The sequence below is a fragment of the Amphibalanus amphitrite genome, unplaced genomic scaffold (genome assembly GCF_019059575.1).
Source record: "Amphibalanus amphitrite isolate SeventyFive unplaced genomic scaffold, NRLGWU_Aamphi_draft 000347F_arrow, whole genome shotgun sequence".
Classification (NCBI taxonomy): Eukaryota; Metazoa; Arthropoda; class Thecostraca; order Balanomorpha; family Balanidae; genus Amphibalanus; species Amphibalanus amphitrite.
In genome coordinates this window covers 315055-331247 of record NW_024881842.1, presented here as the reverse complement: position 1 = coordinate 331247, position 16193 = coordinate 315055, and the positions used below count along the sequence as shown (strand labels likewise).

Below are 16193 nucleotides of genomic sequence, written 5' to 3'. Positions count from 1 at the left end.
AAACGCAATTTTCAAAAAAGGCCATCGATCGATTTTGATAAAAATTACATTTTCGGGTTCAGCGCATCGTCAGCTTTCGAATGGTATATATCGTTTCTTTTGAGCCTGAGATGACCTTCCGACGAACCGTGTGCTCCCGAGGGAGCGCACCCCGTAGCCGGGTGCAGTGAGTGCCTTGGGGCTGGGTGGCCTGTCCTCTGGACGGGCTCAGCCCCGGCGACTCACTAGGGTGCCTGCCCAGACCAATGTCTCCCCCTATATCCTATCATCCTCCTGGCTCTGAAATGGTCTAATTGGACCGAAAGGGCCTAATAATTTAATAAATGGGTTACCACAGTTATTCGCTGTTGTTGGTGACCGATCCGTTCCATCTTCCGTCGTCACGGTCGACGTTTCAGCAACCATTGCGTTCTTCAATATTAAATCCCCACAAATTATGCAATCTCACCTCTTGATAGCAAGTCTCAGCAGGTTTGCCTCCTCTAAAAACCAATCACTGCCATAACGGATGATAATGGATTTATATTCTTCTGTTCCCGCCACGGCGCCTCTCACAAGAACAGATGAGCACGAATCAAACAGGCACAGCGCACCGTTGCTCAGGTCGCTGGTTTTTCTGCCCCGGCCGTGGCCAGATGCAAACACCGGGCAGCTGTTGAACCGCCCTCAGACATCTAACAGTGGGTCGCGGTCAGATGCGGGCAACCACACACGCAACCAGCAGTTTGCAATCTACAGTGGACGCTGTACAGTGCACATCTTCATGGCAGAGTCGGACTCAACACCACACACGTCCCGCCGCTCTCAACAGTCAAACGTCCACAGGTACAAAACGGTCACCGTCGTCAAACACGCTTTAGAACGCACTGCCTCTCAGCTCACGTCAGTCCAGACTCGCCCTATCCTTCTCCACCCTCAACCCCAAGGCCAACTACAGGTAGAGGCTCGCGGCAAACACGATGTCCCTCTTCATCAGTCGAATGCCCTCGCTGAACTTGTTCTCGAGATCTGTGTTGCCGATGCCCTTCGCGGCCTGTACCATCTGACGAAGCAGCTCCTCCAGGCGACGCATGCAGCGGATGATGCTGCCTGCAAAACGGAAAGGGGAAGAGTGAGCAAGTGCAGGAGGCGCAGTGAGCAAGGCACGAACGGTGCTTTGATTCAGATGATTGTAATTTACCATTCACTTATTATATTATGAGTCAGGGAGTGAGGAACGTCACTCCTCGCCTTGTTATTCCTTTCTTTCTTCTTAAAGAATGCTTGGCTGGTGCCTGGTCGACAATAACCAGTTCAGATAGATCAGGAAACAGGACCGTCCTCCCCACACTCGCACCTTCGAACGCGTCTGTCATCTTGCAGAGTTCTGCGAAGCTGGATCCCTGGCACCAGGCGTTGACCACGTCCATCATGGCCGGCTTGAACTGGCCCACGTAGCTCTCCTCGTCCAGTTCCAGCTTGGAGTCCACGCTTACCCGCGCTATCCGACGCGCCAGCTCCTGTGCAAGGCATGAGATGCATAAGTAAGAGACATCACTACTCACTACACCAAGCAAGAAAGCCTCATCACAGTCCATTGCAGACCTTAGGGCGATTCTACGTGTGGGAGAGGAATATCTGCCGCTTCCGTCACACAGCGGTGATAAGTGTGAGACAAATTGCAACACACCCATTCAGCCCCTCTCAAGCACGTTAAAGGCCGGTGATCTCTTACTGGCACAAACTGAACAGTGGAAGTGCAAAAGAGTGTGCATCAACCGAAGTAATTGATTTTGGGGGGCATGCAAACGGAAACGGTAGGTTGCTAAAATCACAAAATAGGCACGTTTATTTGTCAACTCAACTATTATTGCTCTATATCTACTATGACTTTACCTGCATCTGCCGCAGCGCGCCCGACAGCTGGTCCTGAAGCTTGGGCGCGTCGTTGGACTTTTCGTCGAACGTGAAGCAGGACATGAGCGCCACCGACTGCGGCACCGACAGGTCGTTGAACATGCCGTTGAAGATCATCTCCGTGATCAGCAGCTCGTCGGCACTGTAAATGGAGGAAAGATAAACATTGAAGGATGAATGTTTAGCGACGGCTGAATGTAAGCATGCAATAAACAATTAATTGATTGAGGATAATCTGATCAGCCTGAACAAAGCTAATCACTGTCCGTAGCTCACAACTTATTATCGGCTGGATCTTCACGTCCTTCCCAGCTATTCCCATCACCAACTGACCTGCTCAGTTCGCACGCCACGCGGCCCTTGACCTCGATAACGCCTGCGGCAGTACAGTAGCCGAGCCGGCGCAGCACGCGCTTACGGCACTTGAGCTCATCCATCTGCAGCAGGGACTTGGCGCGGCGCAGCTCCAGCTTGGCCGCCTTCAGCTCGTTACTCAGCTGGGAGGAGAGGCGGGAGATCGTCAGTAAGTGGGTGATGAAGGACAAATATTATAAATTAAAACAATAACACAACGATCTACAACCGTAACTGCATTTGTAAACGAGCCATAGCAAAACAAATACCAATCACCTCCTCAGCCATATACCATGGTTGCAAACCTTGATTGGTTCAATTTGACTGAGTTTGTTTATTGGAGCTTTAGGGCGCGCCGACTGCTGGGGTCATTTTGCGCCCAGTTCAATTTGACTGAATAGAACTTTCGGCCAGTGTTTTCAACCGTAAGCTCCTGCTTATAACTCACTAACTGCTCTTCTGCTTATATTTTACCATAGATAACATGAATCATGTTATCTATGATTTTACTTATTTCACCTCCCTCCATCCATCCTCATTGCTCCACTCACCTCCATTTTCTCGACATACTGGTTGTAGAGCTCGTCCAGCCGCGGATCGTCGTGCAGTGGATGGGAGAACAGCCGGCGCTCGAACGACTCGATCTTGTCCACCAGCGATACAAACTCGCGGTCCTTAATGCCCATGTCTTTGACGGCGTCCAGGCGAGGAATACCGGTCGGGAAGCGGCGCTTCATCTCCTGATGGAGAGAAAATAAAAGGGGAAATAAGGTAACGGTGAGAACATAAGGTGTTTTAGGAAGCAGGTGGTTGAGGGCGAGGTGAAGCACACAAACAAAGCACACACCAGGCGTCTGCACGTGCTTGTGCAGTGACGTACCAAACCGACACCGCAATTCATCTTTGAAAAAAAACAGCGTGACATAAGCCTCCAAATCAGCCTTCCGTAAAACGCCCACAACAACCGGTGACTTCACACAGACTGTACCTAATTACAAGCCCTAATGCAATCTCAGTAGCATTCCACTCGCGACCCCAGCAACCCTACCTATACCTACTCAGCGAGTCTATCAGCTTACCTTGATGGTCTTGAGCACGATCATGCGGTTGTCGAGCGGCCTGAGGTCCTGCGGATATTTGAGCCGGACGGCGCTGATCTCGTGGATCAGGTGGACGAGAACCGGCACCACCACCATCTCCCCCTTCTGGTCGGCCGCTGCGGAGGAGAGCGGCAGGAGGTCAGGTCAGGTCAGGTCAGGTCAGATCAGGGCAGGCCAGGTCGACGGTCAGCAACGGGGATTGTTTAGTGCTCCAGTATCAGCCGTGAGACTGCAGGAGATGAACATTTGGTATAAAACATTTAGCATCCTCGAACAAGATAGAAGGATGAACGTAGTCATCCCCAGAGCCGCAAAGATTAACTGGACGGGGATACTCTGCATCCATCGCTCTGCATCTCGGCTAGTATCAGGTGTAATCTAATGCTATTTTGTCCTCTATATGTCTTTTGAAATGTCGCTCTGCCCTGGCAGCGTCCTTCCGTTCTCATGAGATTCCGAACCAAAAAGCCGAGCGCACCACCCAAATTAGCCTCTCCCAGCCATTACCCCCACTTTATTCTCCTTCTTTCTCATACACTCTGGCGACGCCCGCGACACTCACGTGGCGGCTCGAGCAGCGCGGTCTCCTTCAGCTGTGCCGTCTCCTTGGACACGTGCATCAGCACATCGACCACGTAGGTGGAGCCGCCCTCCAGCGGGTTGTCCGTCTTCTTCTGGTCCTCCTTCTTGTAGTTGATGACGATACACCAGCCAAAGTCCTTGTCGTCCGTTTGAACCTGCCGAGCAGAATGGAGACTTGAGGCGTGGCCGAATGCGGCGACACGGCGAGTGTAAGAGTGGGCTGAGGCGGAATATGTTCCTCGCATTGGTAAAATTTTAACAGATGGAGATCTGATGAAGGCACAAAGGAATGTGAAGGAGCCTGCGGCAACAGTTTATATTTTGTGCACATTTTTTTGTGTTTATATGCACTATCCAGTATCCTACACTACACACATTCCGTAACTACTCCCACCAAGCCTTAGCTCGTATAGCGGTTCCCGCCATCCCCATTTTGCTATCCCTCACATCCAAGCATCTTCAATCTTCCACACTCACGTGTACCACTCGTCCGGGGTTCAGGAACGGCACTATGTACTTGGGCAGCGTGATGTACTTCTGGAAGTCCTTCTTCAGCATGTCCAGCTGCTGGCGCAGCTTCCAGTAGGCCGCGACCTCTGGCTCCCGCTCTATGGTCATACTGTCGTGACTGAAGCGGGCCTTCTTCACGCCTGCAGGGGAAGAGCGGTGTGGTTAAGTCGGGTAGGGTCGGTTGATGGAGCGTGGAGGGTTGGTTGATCTGTGTGGCGACTTGATGGAACAGAAAGCTATTGACGTGGGTGGAGCTTGATTTACATGACAGCCATACCTAATTAATAAGCGCATAACATAATCACTTCAGGGCATTGGAAACTGATTCGAGATTACCAAGAAACAGATATCTTCAAAACGGCTGCCGCCGCGGGACCCTCGTCACTCGCGTCATGTCACTCACGGTCATGAGGACGCCCTATCACAGCCACGCTACCCTCGTGCCCACTCACGGTCACAGAGTCCCGGTATGGCGGCGTAGTTCTGGAACTGGAAGAAGGAGCGCTCCAGCATGTACTCCGGGTTGATCTCTTCCACTCGCAGCAGGTTCAGCACCTGAGGGTAGGCGGCACGGCGGGAGAGGGGAGCACGGAGGGTCAGATACTGGCCACGATACTGGCATTTATGGAGAACATTCTTTCAGTCTGGGATCTAAAGGACGGCGTTTCACTTGACCGAATATGCGCGATGCACAGAATATCTTTATGCAGCTTGAAACAACTGCCAAATGCAACAAGTTACGCTAATGAATCAATGTAGCATTAATTACCGAGCTGAAGGTATAATTTGAAAAATAAAACGTACCAAATTCCTTCCAGCGAAGTCCAGACGCTACAAAGTACAAAACCTCCTCTTCCGCTCTCCATCACCCACCCTCCGCCAGTGACTCAGCCGCTCACCATGTTGTATGTGAGGTGGAAGGCCGAGTTGAGCGGGTCCGCCTGGCCCTTCACCAGGTTCTTGCCCACGGCCGGCGACATGTTCTCGTCCACCATCAGGATGACGATGCCCTTGTCGTCCTTACCACGTCGTCCGGCACGGCCCGACATCTGAATGTACTCGCCCGAGGACAGCTGGGGGCGGTCGGAGGAATAATGGGACAGTCAAACGACGGGACGATCAGGCCACGGAAGGTCCAACCGATGGAAGGTCAGATCAATGGACGGTAAGACAAAAAGGACTAGAATTGTTGGATTAATCAATTGGCCAGTGATGACAAACACGTGAAACTGACTCACATGTATAGAACGAGATATTGTGATATAAGCCAACATAAAAGTGAAGAGTGAAGACATTCCGTGTATGAACTTTCTCATTTCTCAATGATAACGAGATTATCTTATGAAAGCAGCGAAGTCGAACGTGCAAAACGCCCTACAAGTTCCGCTGGCAGCTCTGTTCCCATGCACGGGACTGTCCAGCATCACCCCGGGCCGCCCTTCAGACAGCTGGCGGCGGAGACTCACCCAGCGGACGTCCTTGCCGTCGAACTTCCTGCAGCCGGTGAAGAGGACCGTGCGCGCCGGCATGTTGAGGCCCATGGCGAACGTCTCCGTGGCAAACAGCGCCTTGATCAGACCCTCGCCGAACAGGATCTCAATTGTCTCCTGAAATAATCGGGGACGGGACGAGACGTCAGCAGCTGTACAGGTGCTGGAACTTTGAAGGCTGGCGGTACATTTCGACACACAAAATGCCGAGGCGGGGTTATAATGTACTCAGAATACTACCTTCAGGATAGGCAGCAGTTCACCATAATGGGGTTATAAGTTATTACTACCTTCAGGATGGGCAGCAGACCGCCGTGGTGAGCTGAGAATGCCCCCTCCATCTCAAGAACCAGGATCCTACCTTCAGGATGGGCAGCAGTCCGCCGTGGTGGATGCCGATGCCGCGCCGCAGCAGCGGCAGGACGTGCTCCACCTGCGGCAGCTGACGGTCCTCCTCAGACAGCACGTCCATCGCGTTGTTGAACACCTCCTCGACCAGCTTCTTCTCGTCACCTGGACACAGAGGAAGTTGAAGAGGTTGTTGTCACATATGGGACACAAAAACAACGTGATCGAGCCGGGATAGCGGAGTTAGCATGGAAGGAATACGAGACAGTAACTCATTATAATAATTACCCATCATGCTTGACTTTAAACATCCCACACATCTTGATCCTGACACCTCACAGTATGACATATATTGAAACACAAGACAGCAATCATTCCTCCGTTCGCTCACCCGTGTTGAAGTCCAGCTTGGCCATCTGCAGGGCGTACGCCTCGCACTCCTTCTTGCTGAAGCTGAACACGATGACGGGCGCCAGGTTCCGCTCCATCACCATCTTGATGATCTTGTAGACGTTAGTGCCCTCCTTGGAGCCCGGCTTGCCGCCGGGACCGCGGCTCTTGCGGGCGGCGTCACTAGGCGCCGCGAGTCCGGCCATGGCCGCCGAAAAGTTGTCCTCACGGAAATTACCCTGAGAAACAGAGTAAAGACATTTCACCGAAAACTGCTGCGCTTAATAGTACGATCACTGAAATAAGCTTACAATCAGTCACAATATACGACGCTAAACATTGCGAAAAAATTGCTAAGCTGATCAGAATGTGACTATCTTCTTTTAATGGTCAGTCCACCATGCCCAGGACGCTCCAACCACAGCTAAAACCCTGCCAACCCTGCAGCTCTCTAAACTACACCCCTCAATCCCTGCTAACGGACCAACCATCCCTCCACTCGCCACACTAGTCACCACCCCTCGCTCCGCCCCTCTCGCACCTGTTCGTCGACCACCAGGTGAATTCCGTCGCCGCCCGACGGGTAGATGTAGTGCTGCAGCGGTGTCGGTCGGTAGTCGGTGTACACTACGTGACACGGCTGCTTGTGTAGGTACGTGATCCACTCGGCGAACTGGAGACACGAACAGAGGTTAGGTATGTTATTACGGAGAGCATGAGGAAAAAACATGACACGATTGTTCCACCAGTACATTTTTGGCGAAATGAAATGTTGAATGTATAAATTATTACGAAACCATCTCATTAATGTTTTTAATGTTTCATGATAGTGATGATATGGGGGTTAAGGGCGCCCGAAGTGCGGTGGCCATCGGCGCCCATGGTTTTTAACGTTTCAGTGCGTGATTAAACTTAATATTTTATCTGATACTAACACGAAAGCAAATGCTATAATCAAATACATCACTCACGACGAAAATCATCACATTTGTCTGCTTGATAACACGTCTAAACAATAGTATGACGCCGAGCTGTGGCCAATTTTTTCAATGTCCAACTACGCCAATGTTTCACACCGTCATTCACGTTCATGCCAGCTCTTCTCACAATCTCCACTTGGTGCTCACCTGTCTGGCGTTGGGTATGGTGGCCGAGAGGAACACGTAGTGCACCGAGTCGGGCAGCAGGATGATGGTCTCCTCCCAGACGTAGCCGCGCGACTTGTCCCTCATGTAGTGGATCTCGTCAAACACCACCCAGGCCACCTCACGCATCACCTCCGAGCCGCGGTACAGCATGCTGCGCAAAATCTGACGGGGAGAAGCGGTTAGAAACAGTCAGAAGAGTCACAGAGGGAGGAAAGATGTCACGAGCATGCTGCGCAGAATCTGCCGGAGAGAAGCGGTTAGTAACAGTCCGAAGAGTCACAGAGCGAGGTCAGATATTAGCCGGAGCCGCGGTACAACATATTGCGCAAAATCTGCCGGGGAGAAACGTTTAATAGGCAGTCATGTATCAGCACCGAGCCGCGGCCCGGTACAGCATACTGTGCAAAATCCGAGGAAAGAGGCGGTCAGAAGCGATTAAAAATGAAGAAAGAGACGTGGCAAACAACTAACAGCGCATAATCTGACGATCAAACGGGACAGTGACAGAAATCGCTCGCACTCAAACTAGCTCCAGTAACATTACCAACTCAGAGGGCACGGCGCAACACGAAACCTCCCCAGCCACCCACCCACCTCCCCAAATGAAAACGACACGTGGCGTGGTCAGCAATGCGCCAAAAAAGTCAAACTGATTTAGGAAAGCTCAAGAATGCAAGAATTTAAGTAAGTTGACTGACTGACTGCTACATGCCAAAACCGCGACAATCCCTGACCTCAGAGACTCCCACCCACCTCCGTGGTCATGATGAGGCAGGAGGCCGACGGGTTGATGGTGACGTCGCCCGTCATCAGACCCACGTCCTGGAACTCTTCGCTGAACTCACGGTACTTCTGGTTACTCAGCGCCTTGATCGGAGTCGTGTAAATCACTCGCTGTTTGTCGCGTAAAGACAGAGCGATCGCGTACCTGAACGGGAGGAGAGGGAGCAGGACGCTCAACAGCAGGCTCTGGGAATACGTAAGGACATGAAAGGGAAACTGAAAGTGAAAATATAGCCTAGCGTAGATATCATGACGAAAACGTAATGAAAATGGAACCTACGAGAACAAAATCGGCATTGCCGCAAAACAAATTTAAACACTTTTTTCACTCATAAGTGTAAAATTATAGCATCACCCGTAAAACATATCGATTTGTAACTTTTGTCAACAATCTATCACCATTCCAAGTCATCATCTTCTCAGTCACCCTCCACATTCATCTCCCGTATCCCACCCGCCCTTCACTCACTCTGCGACCACCGTTTTTCCGGCGGAGGTGTGTGCCGACACCAGCACCGACTGGTTACTCTCCAGGCACAGAACGGCTTCCTTCTGGAAGGGATCCAGTACAAACGGGTACTGCTTGGGCGGGTCGCGCGTGGGCGCCACCAACGGTATGTACTCCTGGTCGGGAGGCACGCACACCTCGTGCACACACGATTCTATGGTGTCAATCGTGTGCACCTGGATACGCGGCATCTGTTCTGCCAGTCTGGAATGGTGGGGTAAGGGGTGAGTTAGAAATACGGTGCCACGCCGACCGTGTACCGTAATTTGATTTCTGATAGGGTTAAGCGATGATCTGCATGAGCCTAGTGTATGTTCCGACTTCAGAAGAAGACCTATGTGAAGGCTTTACGACATGTTTTCTTTTACCTTTAAGTCTGCCGTAATCACCTCATTAAAGATAACATAATTTTTTTTTTAAACATATGAACTGACAAAGCTAAACCTGATTTGAAATGAAAGTTAGTAAAACAGAAAATCGGTTATTAGTGTTAAAAAACGTAGGTTAAATGTTGCACAAAAGTGTGCCCTCACTTGGCATCATCCACTCCTCCCTCCTCTTCTACTTTGAATTTCTTTGTTTCTTCTTCTTCATCTCCACTGGCCTCCTCGGCAGACCTCTTTCCAGAGGTGAGCTGCTGCAGCAGATCGTCCACCGATGGCTCCCTGAGAGACAGTGATAGGGCATGTCAGCCACACAAAGTTTTAACTATGCAAGGCGTTAACTGTTTACTGCCAACCGTGCAACACCAAAAGTTTGTGCAGTCTAATGTAGCTAAGTTCTGCCAACTGAAAATATTTTTGTAATCAACGCAAACCCTAGGGTACTAAGGCTTATTCTTAAATTGGTCACCTCATGTCAGATCAGATAAGTAATCAATCCTTTACGTGACCCTGCCAGGCCTACTGGAGCATGCTACACTAAATACGAAAAAAACTTACTCTTCTTCTGTAGGTTCTTGTTTTGTCTTTCCCTTTTTAGATGCATTATCTGCTTTGGTAGATGGCTTACTATCAAAAACAGCAAACAGATCTTCATCCATTGTTAAGACTTCCTGAAATGGTACACATACCAGCATGTAACTGTCATATGTAACACAAAATAACTCCTCAGGAAACCCTATGCAAAGATATTTTAGGGATGTTTCTGTTTGAGGAGGAAGATATCGAAGAAAAGAAAGAAGTATTGTTTAAGCTGTGGAAGAAAAGAAGACTGCTGGAAATAAAACAAATTTCTCCATCCTAATTGACCTTCATCCTCCCAACACCCAATCCTGTCCCCTAGTAAGAATCCTAGCCACACAAACCAACCATAACAATGCAACCCATCGATCAAAGTAAAAGTTAAAGTTTAAGAACTCAAGGAGGTGCCGATACAAAGGCTAAACCTCTGATAACTATCGCATCGCATCGTTGCGGCAGTTGGCCAGCGGTGTAGGAAAGGGAAGTTGAGTGTAAGAGTGGGTTTGTGAGGACTTAGGATATATTTATTGTCATTCTGCATAGCCGTGTTTTTTAGGCTACAGAGCCCAGAGGTGATATTTCTTTTTGTTAGTTTGCTTTTAGTGTTCGATATACCTGTCGACTTTTATCTGTCAGGGACGTCGTTTGGCTTTCCGGGACGTCACAAAGAGAATCTGTTAAGGTGTGGGTTTCCACCCAAATTCACGAAAATCAGGACACAAACCGATATCCCCGATTCATGGAAACATTCCATAGTTCACCCTCTGTTCAAGTCCGGCAATCCTTCAGACCCCGCAAACTTCCGGCCCATTTCCCTAGTTCCCGTAATCATGAAAGTGGTTGAGCGCATTGTCGATCAGCAGCTCTACGTCTACCTCTCTCACAATCACCTTCTGGCATCCTCACAGCACGGCTTCCGCCCCGGCACTCTACTGAAACCGCGTTGTTGTCCGTCACTGAACGCATCCTGGCCGCCACCGACAGGGGGAAATCTCAATGCTATGCCTCCTCGATCCTAGTAAATGTTTCGACGTGATAGACCATGAGCTTCTGATGCAAAAACTTATGCTGCACGGTATCGAAATTTCCTGGTTCGCCGCCTATCTTCATGGACACACCCAGAGCGTGTTGATGAACAATGGGTATTGGGTCCGGAAGTAGAGTGCTGTCTCGGCCTCTTCCTAATACCATGGGTGTCTTCCAGGGCTCTGCGTAAGGGCCGTTACTTTTCACCATCTTCTCTAACAACTTATCGCTTACGCGGGTGACGCAGTAGTCATTCAATATGCCGACGACACCCAAAGTACTGGTTAGCGGTCCTGCCAGGGACCTTGGGAGTTCCCATCTCGCGCATGCAGGTTTCGCTCGCGTCACTCAACGAATGGTTGTGCGCTAACGCCCTGAAGGTCAACGCCAGTAAAACATAGCTCATTGTCTTCAGCAGTCGTCAAAATGTACGCAAATTGCCAGATTTCCGGGTATCGTTCCGTGACGCAGCGTTGCAGCCGTGCGCGCAGGTGGGGAACCTGGGCGTCACTTTTGACAGTACTCTATCCTGGGACGCTCACGTCTCCGAACTCAGCCGCCGGTGTACGGGACTGTTGATCGGTTTCTCCCATGCGCGCCACAGTCTCCCGGATGGCATCATTAGAACGCTCGTGACGTGACAGCACTTGTTATCTCCCGCATCCAAAACTGCCTCTCAGTTTATGGCAATGGGTCCCAAAAAAATTTTGATCGTCTCCAAAAAATTCTGAACTTCGCTGTTAGTCATTTTCAGTCGCCGTAAATTTGCCCATGTCTCTGACCTGCAAAAAAAGCTCTGGTGGTTGTCCCCACGTCATATAGCTGATTACCAAACCCTTGTCATCGCCCACAAAGCCATACAGCATGGCGAACCTGAGGAATTGGCAACCATGTTCATCACAAACAGCGCTGTCTGGGAGAGACACTCCAGGCAAGACCACCTCTTTCACCTTCCGCAACCGCGGCTGAAAACGGGTAGGCGGTGGTTCGGCCATCGAGCCGCAGCTCTGCTCAATAGTTCCCCAACTCAGCTGTCGCAGCTACCTCCCGCCCGCTTTGCCTGCTCTGTTAAAGCCGCGAGAGTGGATGGGGCACTAACTGATCGTCGCTGACCAACGGGTTGGTGGGTGGGTGGGCAATAGGGTGTGTCGACAGAGGGGTTTTTCTCACAGATTCGCGTTAGACAAAGATATAAAGTGGCGGGAGCATGCCAAAACACTAGCCCTGCAGTTGGTTTTGCGTAAAAATGCGATTTGACGAGGCTCGGGCAGGTCGAAGTTACAGCGAAAAAGTCGCAGTCGACGGTGCTGCCACCTACATTGCCAATAACGGGCACTATCATATCGTTATAATTGGGGTAGTTTCAAATGAGAAATGACTTCTATTTTTGTTCAAACTGCTTAAGAAGAAATAAAACAATTCGGAAACATACATTTTTCCCAAATATCGCGTTCCATTTTTTCCTGTTGAGTTGTTAGGAAAGTGGTAAATTTCAAGGTTGACGGCTAAAAAACGAAACAGGAGAACAGAGCAGGAATCACCAAGACGTGCGCCGCGCCGATGCTGTAGCCTGTAGATAAGGGGTGAGCAGCAGAACCAGCATACCTAACGATTTTGATTAGTGATAGATATTTTTCTCTAAAAGAAAGACTATTAGTAACTCAGGCAAGCCTTCTAATATAGGTATCGACAGGGTTGCGGTAAAAGGTACAATCGATGGCACATTACAATTATTCTGAGTTGGGAAACAACACTCTTCAGATACCTACCATCAACAACCTCACTATCTCCTATATGGGAGCTATTTCATCTGATTCCAGCGCCCTGAAAACAAACAGGTTATCATCAAAAATCTCTGTATTACCGCCTACCGACATATGCTGAATGACGCTATCAATACCCAACATTTGTAAAAGGTGATTCGCCACACAGCCCGCCGGCGTCGGAGGGGTTGAATCAGTGAGCCAGATTGCCAGCGACTCACCGCTGAACTACCGGGCGTAACAAAACGGACGATGCGACATGACTCAGAGATCATCACAGACGCGACGGTAAGCCGCCAACAGCTCCTCTGATGTACCTATGCTTTAAAAATGTTGGCCAAAATTTAAGATCTATGTTATCTAGTGCTAATATTTGGATTTTCGGTTTTTCTAATCCCCTCTATTTCACGGATTGCTTGAAAAAAGCTAGAGGGTTTCTTTTTACCGATGTCAAGTGATTTTAGTTCAAAAGATTGGTGGTGCTGCTACTGGCAACATTATTGGCGCAATATAACCGTTCTTTAGTCACCATGTCAATAATATTAACACAATCAATGACCACCAACTCTCACTGAATGTGTCTTCCTGTGTTCCGCAGGAAGCTGAGCTGTGACTGACTGGCCATTGCGTGTCATCAGTTCGGCCAGTAGCGGCGGAATACCTTCAATTAAGGGGGGGGGGGGGGGCACTGCCGACTTTTGGTCCCATTCATTCCATGCAACGCCCATAGGGCTAATGTTAAAATGCCAAAATCAAAGGGGGCACGGTGCCGCGGTGCCCTCCCCGGTCCGCCGCCTATGAGTTCGGCTTGACACGGGAACCGCGAGGTGGCAGATAGCGATATTACGTATCTGAACGAGGGTTCCGCACGAGCTCAGATGGGGCGGGGTGGGGCACGACACCTGGCGGGCTGCTGGGATCGTGCTGCCAATCGAGCCCCTGCTGCCCGCCCGCGCGCCGCCGTGGGAGGTGGCCGCCTGCCCACACGTCACATTCTCCCTGGACATCGGAGCGTTGCGGCGGGACGCCCCACCTGACGAACTGCGCCAGGCGGCGCAGAGACACCTAGCGTCCCTCCCCCAGCAAGCCATCTGGGTTTGGACGGATGGGTCGGCGGATGCGGGAGTCCGCAGCGGAGGAGCAGGAGCCTTTGTGGAGTGGCCGGACGGTGCAACCGACGAGCTACGCGTCCCTGCCGGTCAACTCTGCTCGAGCTTCAGGGCGGAGATGGTCACACTCCGCGCGGCCCTGAACCACCTGCGCGACCACCCGCACCAGCCGAGCGCGCCGATCACCATCTGCTCGGATTCGCAGTCGGCCCTCGCGACGCTGAGAGAGGGCCCGGCGTCCCAGAAGACCCTGCTAGGAGCCGCCATCTGGACCGAACTAGCGGCCCTGGCCGGTCCGTCCCGCCGGATCCACCTACAGTGGGTGCCGTCCCATTGCGGCGTCGACGGAAACGAGCGCGCCGACCAGATCGCCAAGGAGGCGACCGCGCTCCCCCAGGCGGCGGTCCCGGTGGACGCCGCTACCGCCCACTGCGCGGCCGCCAGACTGGCCCGCGACCGCACCATCGCCGCCTGGCCGGAGGGCTGGTACCGGACCCTGATGGAGAACCGGCTGCCGCCGCCGGCCGCGACGGGGGACAGATCGTCGGCCGTCGACGTCCACCAGCTCCGCGCGGGCCACTGGTCAGGATCCCGCCAATACCTCCACCGGATTGGACGGAACCCTTCCGATGATTGCCGCCAGTGCCCTGACACCGACTGTGCGGCGGGCCGGTGCACCGTGTGCCGGGAGGAGGCCACACGCCCCGGCACTTCTTCTTCCGGTGCCCGGCCCTCATGGGCTGGCGTCTCCGGATGTACGGAACGATTTTCCCGAACCCGGAAGACGTCCGCGACGACGGAGAGGTGGCGGCCCTGGCGGCCGCCGTGAGGGACCTCCAGAGCCGCACGGCTACACCGCGGTGACGCGGCTGGAGGGAACACACAACAACAACAACAACAACAGCTCAGATGGCCTTCGGTTACATTTTTCGTTGCGTCTGTGATGATCTCTGAGTCATGTCGCATCGTCCGTTTTGTTATGCCCGGTAGTTCAGCGGTGAGTCGCTGGCAATCTGGCTCACTTATTCAACCCCTCAGACGCCGGCGGGCTGTGTGGCGAATCACCTTTTACAAATGTCGGGTATTGATAGCGTCATTCAGCGTATGTCGGTAGGCGCTAATATAGAGATTTTTGGTAATAACCTGTTTGTTTTCAGGGCGCTGGAATCAGATGATATAGCTCCCATATAGGAGATAGTGAGGTTGTTGATGGTAGGTATCTGAAGAGTGTTGTTACCCAACTCAGAATAATTGTAATGTGCCATCGATTGTACCTTTTACCGCAACCCTGTCGATACCTATATTAGAAGGCTTGCCTGAGTTACTAATAGTCTTCCATCTAGAGAAAAATATCTATCAGTAATCAAAATCGTTAGGTATGCTGGTTCTGTTGCTCACCCCTTATCTACAGGCTACAGCATCGGCGCGGCACACGTCTTGGTGCTTCCTGCTCTGTTCCTCGTTTCGTTTTTTAGCCGTCAACCTTGAAATTTACCACTTTCCTAACAACTCAACAGGAAAAAATGGAACGCGATATTTGGAAAAAATGTGTGTTTCCGAAAAGTTTTATTTCTTCTTAAGCAGTTTGAACAAAAATAGAAGTCATTTCTCATTTGAAACTACCCCAATTATAACGATATGATAGTGCCCGTTATTGGCAATGTAGGTGGCAGCACCGTCGACTGTGACTTTTTCGCTGTAACTTCGACCTGCCCGAGCCTCGTCAAATCGCATTTTTACGCAAAACCAACTGCAGGGCTAGTGTTTTGGCATGCTCGCGCCAATTTATATCTTTGTCTAACGCGAATCTGCGACTATCGACACACCCTAGTGGGCAAGTTGTACCGGTGGTACTATGAAATTGTCTTTGTCCTTGCTTTCACGTGAGTGAATGTGTAAATGCTGTGAATGTTTAGATTGGTAACCGCGCATACGGATTCTGAGCAGCAATCGCCAAGCACTTTCAGAATGTGGATCGCTCATGATTGTTCAATACAATACAATAGAATACAATAGTCCTAAGGAGACAGTAATGAGTAATATGCGTAATACAATCACGGACATACCGATATGATACTTACTGCCTGAGTGCAAGAAGTTCAATTACAAAATACAATAAATTATAGGTCCCGCTTAAAAATAAAAAAAATTTGCTTTACGTGGCCCCAATGCACGGTCGACTGCTAATAAATTGTAAAATGCATTCGCGAATGAAGAATACAGC

The 16193-nt window shown here is 50.8% G+C and overlaps 1 protein-coding gene across 1 annotated transcript; it reads right to left on the bottom strand.

Annotated features, from left to right (window-relative positions):
- Positions 1-497: 497 nt before the first annotated feature.
- On the bottom strand, positions 498-16143 carry LOC122389190 (exosome RNA helicase MTR4-like). The gene is made up of 20 exons (XM_043380958.1): positions 16051-16143; positions 10051-10163; positions 9643-9774; positions 9071-9313; positions 8572-8746; positions 7798-7980; positions 7212-7343; positions 6672-6909; positions 6294-6445; positions 5909-6049; positions 5342-5515; positions 4895-4997; positions 4410-4582; positions 3913-4087; positions 3330-3466; positions 2802-2990; positions 2230-2393; positions 1876-2038; positions 1337-1499; positions 498-1089 (listed from the first exon to the last, which is right to left on the bottom strand). The coding sequence occupies exons 2-20, from the start codon at positions 10149-10151 to the stop codon at positions 932-934; spliced, it is 3096 nt and encodes a 1031-aa protein (XP_043236893.1). The 5' UTR covers positions 10152-10163; positions 16051-16143; the 3' UTR covers positions 498-931.
- Between the last annotated feature and the right edge of the window lie 50 nt (positions 16144-16193).